We start from the raw sequence: 7,926 nt of genomic DNA on the forward strand, positions 1-7,926 counted from the left end.
TAGATAGATAGATAGATAGATAGATAGATAGATAGATAGATGTATTGGGTCATGCTATAAATAATGCGGTTTTTTATACTTCTTTTTTTGTAAATTAAACTAAATGAAGTTCTTTTAAATCTACAATATGTTCTCCTTCATTTTCTACCTTCTATCATGTAGTCTTGCAAGGCCCCTCTTCTAAAATTCACTTGTCCGTCACGAAAAATACTCCTCCAGTACTGTACTTTTCTCGTTTACAGAATGCAGAATAAATGACTGCGGAATAAATGATAATCAGATGGGGTAATTACCGTCGAAAATGGTTGGTGGGGCATCGTTTCCCATTCAAACTGCTCCAGCCTTTGGAATATAATCCTCGCTCTATTTGGCCGTGGAAGAACACTTTTCCTCTTGAAAAGGAGTCCGAATTACCTCCCTTAACTAAAGGCCTCAAAATTGTGCGACCCAACCTCGTTTTCGAAGATATTTGTAGTAAAAAGTGTTGTCGCGGAAAAAACATACTTTATTTGGTAGCCGAAAGATTACTGAATCTTTTGATACCTCATGCTTCGAAATCCATGCATATATATATCAATCTATTGCGACAGATCACGTACTGTCCCGTTGTTAGACGACGTATAAGGTTACGGCAGTTTATTGCCGAACGACCACACAGAGTACTTGTTTATAGTGATCAAATATTTGTGTTCACATAAGCTCACTCCATTAAATTGATGTTACCTATACAGGTGCACCATTTACCACATGTCAGATGACAAAATGATCGTAGGGCAGCCTGACATGAAGTGCTTTGCTCAAGTACACAACTCAAAGCCCGGTCTGGAAATTGAAACCACAATCTCGTAATCGTGAGTGCAACGTCCTAACCACTAAACCATGGGCCTCCACATATATACATTCACACACACACACACACACAGATGTTTGTTTGTGTGTTTGTGTGTGTGTGTATTCGCGCGCGTATATGATATTTTATTGAGTGCAAATATTTGTTAGAAAGAAATGGCTCTTGATAGTCTTCCTTCCGGGTGAAGTTGTCTATTTATCAAACAAAGGAAAAGTCAACATCAATGAACGTTAAGTGAGGTGGACACGTGAAGGAACTGAATAACGAATTAAAATAAAACATGTTCTGACTTACCATCATTCTTCCATTATTGTCTTGGTACATTCTCATGTAGTCATCCATGATATCGTAGAAACAGTCTGAGATGTAGTCGATTCTGGCCATTTCCATGTTATTCTTGCCATGGAAACCTACAACGAAATGTACATTATATTAAACATTTCAAATATTGGAACAAGGACACCATTTTCGGATGAAGATTTAAGTCGATAACTTTGACCCCAGTGCTCAGCTTTTACTTATTATATCGACTTCAAATGGATGAAAAGCAAATTAGAACTTTAAGCCAGAATATATGCCACTAAGTATTTTGTCCGGTGTTGTAATAATTCTGCTAGTTCTCCACCTCAATAATATTCCTTTCTGCTGTAGGTAAACGCCTGAAATTTAGGAAGTGGACGCTAATCGATTACATTGAACTCAGTGTACAATCGCTACTTATTTAATCAACTCTGAAGAAAGAAAGGCAAAATCGAATTCGGAGTCATTTCTTCCGGCTGTCGCTGGTGTCATTATTCGAGTATTGTTGATCCTTGTGTTTTTAAAAATTGCTATCGTAACCATCGTTGTAGTTATTGCCGTTGTTGATGTTGATGTTGCTGCTAATCTCATTGCTGATGTTGTTGCTAGTGTCGCTGATCTTCTAACTGTTATTGTTGTTTTTGCTTTTGGCGTTGTTGTAGTTCTTACCGCAATAACAGTGGTGAAAATCATTTGGATTTTCAACCTGACAATCGTTTTCTTCATTTCCATGTGCTGAAACTGTCTCATAGTTTGAACCGAGAACATTAAAAACGCAAGAAATACCGCTAAGCATTACGCCCGACTTGCTATCGTTTCTGCCAACTCGCTGCCTTAATGATGATGATGATGATGATGATGATGATGATGATGATGATGATGATGATGATGATGATGATGATGATGATAATAATAATAATAATAATAATAATAATAATAATAATAATAATAATAATAATAATAATAATAATAATAATAATAATAACAACTATAATAATAATAATAATAATAATAATAATAATAATAATAATAATAATAATAATAATAATAATAATAATGATAATAATAATCCTTTCTACTATACCCACAAGGCCTGAAATTTTGAGGGAGGGGATTACATCGACCCCAGAATTTCACTGGTAATTAGTTTATCAACACCGAAAGTATGAAAAGCAAAGTCGACTCAGAACTTAGCGACAGGCGATATACCTCTAAGCACTAACGATTTTGCCAGCTCGCCACCTTCATAATGATAACAACAATAACAAAAATAACAAAGGAGCTCTTTTTGCAAATTTATCTTATTTGGAGGCCAATTCAATCGCCTATCTAAGATTTGAACTGTTGAATCACTGATTGGATGATGAATAAAAGGTGGAAGAATATTGTTATTACAGACAACATATTGTAAATGGACATCGGGTACGTTTCTTGCATTATAAATGCATTTGAAAAAAGAGACTGAATAGGCCAAAAGAAATGAGAATAGAACATAATTAATATCGTTTAATGGACAGTTGATATTTCCAGCATGGATTTCATTATAATTGACGGGCGGTTTGCGTCACTTTTGTCTGTATATAAAGGTTAGCTTTAATTAACAAATCATTATTGAATATTTCACTCAGTCATGCAGAGATGATGAGTCACTTGCAGTCATCTTTATTGTACAACGATTTGGTAAAAACATGTGAAGAATATTTAAATTGAAATTGTTACTTTCGGTTGTAATCCATAGAGTGGTATTTGACTGGGTGGAGGATTATGCGCTGAACTTTAAAGATCGGATTTCCAATTATCAAATGCAAAACATGATTCGGCATAGTTTTTCAAAAGACCACGAGTTACTTCTATTATGCAAAAATTTATTAATTTTTTTTTTTTAATAAATATTAATGATTTTCGGAGAATGTAGAACGAACAGATTGAATAACTATGAGAAGTAGAGATGAAATCGTATTATAAAATTGTGTGCTTTATTCCGACTTGGTAATTTTTAAATGATGCCATACTTTTTTTTTGAATATGAAGTAAATCTGGGGATAATTGTCCAGGTTTATTGATGTCTTTGAATCTAATTTATGTTCTCAATCACGGAATGGTCTGTAAATTATGCTTAACGATTTTAAAACAGAAAATATTTTGCATATTTTGTGTAACTATCAGGTAAAAATATTAGATCAGTTTGCAAATATATTTATCATCACTCACTAGAATATACACTCATATGGTATACTTAACAAGGCATTTAATAAAAAAGAGTCTTTATATTCAGCTTAAAGATTTTGTAACATCGAAAATGCTTTGCATACTTAGTGCATCTGTTTGGTAAAAATATTAGATTACTTTTGAAATATAAATCTTAGCGCTCACCAAAATATATAAATATATACTCATGTAGCAAACTTAACGAGGTATTTTACAAAAAAGGAGCACACCACTGCTATAAAACTTCAAAGCAAAACCATTTGCAAAATATCTACAAATTCTTCTTGGTGAAAATTATGTTAGCTGTCTGCCAAAAATTATTTTTGTATACTTCTTATATGAAAAGCATTTAGTAGTTCAATATTCTAATTACCAACTGTGCAACTGTCTCTTTAAAAAACAACTAATTCTGCAAATTATTTGTGAATGTTTCATTGTTAGTACCAGAAACCGGTCTTATGTCTAGATATTATACCATTATGATAGATTTCAAAGAAATCGGCATGCGATGCATCTTTTATCAGAATAATCATCGGCATAGATTTGCAAAGAAACTAATACGTTAGACTTGACATTTGGAAGAAGCTGAGGCGTATATATAAGTGATATATTTCCATGTGGAGTTGAAAATAAATACAAAATAGGAGTCTGTTCCGATAACATAAATAACTGTATATATGTTTTAAACTAGAAGCTAGGTAAACAACAAATATTAGCTATCTTAATGAATTGCCAAAGTCACAAACAGACAAAATACATTGATGGATTTTGAAGATATTCGGGTTGCTATAACGGTAATATACGGTGGTGAATTAAAGAATATTGTATTTTTAAGCAATTAGCGGTGATAGTAAATATGCTTCGTATTTTAAACCTAATGATATTCATGAACAGTTTACGTCACAAAAATTCAAAACAAAGATGACATATTGAGTTAAGTTAAAGGCTAGTTAGGAACATCTTTTTTAATATATGCAAAATGCCTGAATTTCGATGGGTTGAGGAAGGCTACTAGATTAAACAGAACTTAGTGCTCAAGTAGTAGTTATTTCATCGACCCTAACTGGGATGAAGAGAAAGTTTAACCTTGGTGGAATTTGAAGTCAGGGCGTAAAGCCAGACGAGACATTGTTAAAGACTTTGTCTTACGTGATAATGATTCTGCTAGCTTGTAGCTTTTAATGAGTGGGACATCCTTGAGAAAAGTTTTAACTGAATGAATATGACTTCTGAAATAAGAAACTAGTGTGTTTCTATTGTTTATGTAGAAAGAATAATAAATAAATGCGCCCTTTTAAAACCTAGCCAGGCTCATGGACCCGGTTTCCCGCTTTCAATGGCGTATACGCTCCCCAGCTGGAAGGGACGCCAGTCCATTGCAGCGTTACTCATTTTTGCCAGCTGAGTGGACTGGAGCAACGTGAAATGAAGTGTTTTGCTCAAGAACACAACGCGTCGCCCGGTCCAGGAATCGAAACCACAATCTTACAATCATGGTGCTGACACCCTAACCTCTAGGCCACGCGCCTCCACATTTTTTATGTAGAATGATCAATAAATATTTTTTGATATGGCTTTAAGCGTTTGATAATCGATGATATCATTCTCGTGTTGTAAATTGCTGTAGGTTACCGAGCGAATTGGTTAGTCTTGGATAATATGTTTTGCGATAGCTGCTCCTACTCGCTGTGCTTCGAGTTCAAATTATACCATGGTCGACTTTGCCTATCTCATTTCGAGGGTGACAAACGAAGTACCAATACAATGCAAGGGGCTGCAAGATGTGTAAGAACGTCGGACCGAATATGGTGCAGTATTTATTCCAGATTTTTCCTTCTGATTTAAAATGCCGCCATGACGTTTTTGGGTGGTAGATTTAACATGACGCCTAGTTTAACATAACCACCTAACACTATAACTGCCACCGCTGTTGTATACATTGAAGCCAGTTATTTGCATTGAAAATAGCTTGCACTTTCTTCCCATTAGTTTCGGAGTCCCACACTTGTTGATTAAAAGATGAAAACAGAATAAAATGCGAAAAAATATACTAATGTATTTCACGTTTTTATGATACGAATATAAATCCCTCTGCGTTTTATTTTGTTATTAAGCATTCGATAAAGTAAGTAGATCGCATTGTGCACACATTTGCAATAATTATTATCATTATAATATCGTCATTATTATTCTACTTAATTGATATTATTGCAGCAGAGCATTATACAGATACAGGTGAAAGAAACGTAGCGTCCTTAGTGCAAATGTATTGCTTAAATATGAGTTAATTAGCCACCCCACTTTATAGGTCAGACCTACAGAATAACCTTTAACGTTACTGACTCTAGTTATTAGCGAATGATAAGGAACGAATAAGGGATGAAGAAACGAATTTTAAGTGAATAACTGGCGCTTACTAATATGTAAACTACAGTTGCGAGCAACGTTGTTATAGTTTCGCACCAAGTACGATCCAGCTCATCCAGTTATATCATTTTACACAGAGTGTAGTTCTACCAGGAAAAATGCCGTTTGAGATATTTGAAAGATATTTAACACATGTTGAAAGCAATCCCAGATCTCAAGATAACAACTGATAAAGAAGTGGATTGTAATGTCTTATTATTATATCTGGATTACTTAGTTGTTGTTTAATGACAAGTGAACTTTGAATGATCAGACGGAAACCAGTTGCAACCATTCTGTCTTTATTTCATGCAATATATCTGGGACTGTGTTGTTCAAAGTTCATTTTTCTGTCCTATGATGGTGGGATATGATTTTCAGACTTAGTTGCTACTTCTCGTAGTCATTCTATCTGCTAGAAATGATAATCTGCTATAGGAAGCAGCTGCGATCGACAAATTTAATGTTCCACCTGAACAGTTATCTGCCAACAGCTTTAACAAAGGCACTAGCAAAGAAAAATTACAATGGGCTGACAATCTTGAAAAAAATGGATTGAGTGGAATGAATAAAACGGACCCTGGTAGTGGGACGTCTGTGAATGTAAAGAAAAAGGGTGAATCGGGAATAGTTATATGAAAGTATTAGGTGACCAGCCAGCTCTGAAAAAAAGAGGTTACTGAAGTACAGAAGAAAAGGCAGAGAGAGAAAACAGGAAGTCTTTAGGCCAAAGGTTGGAACTTATTGGTGAGTTACTTCATAGCATTAAGGCGAATAGCATTTATCATCATGTTATCTAAGATATTTGTTTAGTAACCCATTGTGGGGTTCACCTGAGATTTATACAGGGTTAGTTTATTTTCTATTATTTCACGACTTTTTAATGCAATCTGTGATATAATGAATATCTGTGTTTGTCAAAAAAGTTTCTCAGTTGAAGTGAGGCCTAGCATTTGTAATTGTAACCTCAAGTTCAATTTACGTGTTCTCTATATTTAAGAAAGGCGAGTATATAATAATTTATATATTTATATATATAAAATAGGGTTTGCAGTATTTGTTTTGTTGAAAGAGAATGTTTTCGGACACTCTCTTCATGAAGTAATTACAGTAAGTTGAGGTCACATTCTGTATGGATAGAGCTTGAAAAGTTTAGGGGAGAATGAACGATATTTTTGTCTGCGTAAGAGTGCTGGTGGTTGTTGGAAGTGGTGTAAAATAAATAATTTATTTGGAGAGGTTCGGTAGGCAAAACTGAACCCTGGAGCACATCAGAGTTGAATGAGTGAAGGCCTAAGATAGCTCCGTTATTATATTCTATGATATTTCCACCAACTACAAGATAACACACTTAAGTTGCCAGAAATAGCAGCAGACTGTCCATTGACCGTTTTGCCTTAAATTAAAGATACATTAAATTATGTGGTGTACACAGTACAACTTCCAGGAAAAAGACGGTATGGCTTCAGGTAAGTGTCTTCTTGAACAGTGGTCTGTTCTGTCAGTATCGAGTTGTGGTTAAAGAATAACAATAGCATCAACAACAACGCGAGACTGACAGAGACATCTGATGACAGACACTGACGAAACAATCGTTTCATTTCAAGTAATACAAATACAGGTCTCACCAAATTTCTCGAAGACTAAGGTTTTTGTGATGAGCAACATAGAACGGTAGTTCTACATTAGAACTGAACTGAAAGTCAGGCTAAAAGTAAGGATTTAGACTAGTGATATTGTTCATGGTATGTAGATGGGTAGTATATCGCGAATTTTACGCGCTACATATATTACTGATCATGTGTACTTACCAAATTCTCGAGCAAGGTAGCGAGAAATAGACATACTCTGCGGGATTTGGTATCTACTGTCGACTTCAAGTATTGGCATCATACAGCAAGGCATCTCTGGATTGAATAAATAAAACATTAAAGATGTATTGGCAAAACGTAAAAGCAATAACTTTGATAAAAAGATGTTCATCGTCGAAGTAGTTAAAACGTCGATGATTTCCAAATAGTTTTAACCGAAGAGTTCCAAATCTCAGCTCAGTGATCGGTCAAGAGATGCATAATTTTTAAGCAACAGAAAAATAGGCAAATTTGACATGCTTGTATGTACACTGCATTGATTGATACATGCATACATACATGCATATATAT

The 7,926-nt window shown here is 34.6% G+C and overlaps 1 protein-coding gene across 1 annotated transcript in view; it reads right to left on the reverse strand.

Moving 5' to 3' along the window:
* The window catches only part of LOC106869767 (S-crystallin 3), a 22,780-nt gene that overhangs the window by 11,767 nt on the left and 3,087 nt on the right, over positions 1 to 7,926 (reverse strand). The window contains exons 2-3 of the mRNA XM_014915632.2: positions 7,576 to 7,671; positions 1,145 to 1,260 (exon numbers count right to left, since the gene is read on the reverse strand). Of these exons, the coding sequence (XP_014771118.1) occupies positions 1,145 to 1,260; positions 7,576 to 7,671 (212 nt within the window). The remainder of the gene's footprint in view (positions 1 to 1,144; positions 1,261 to 7,575; positions 7,672 to 7,926) is intronic.

Source organism: Octopus bimaculoides, chromosome 5 (genome assembly GCF_001194135.2).
Source record: "Octopus bimaculoides isolate UCB-OBI-ISO-001 chromosome 5, ASM119413v2, whole genome shotgun sequence".
Classification (NCBI taxonomy): Eukaryota; Metazoa; Mollusca; class Cephalopoda; order Octopoda; family Octopodidae; genus Octopus; species Octopus bimaculoides.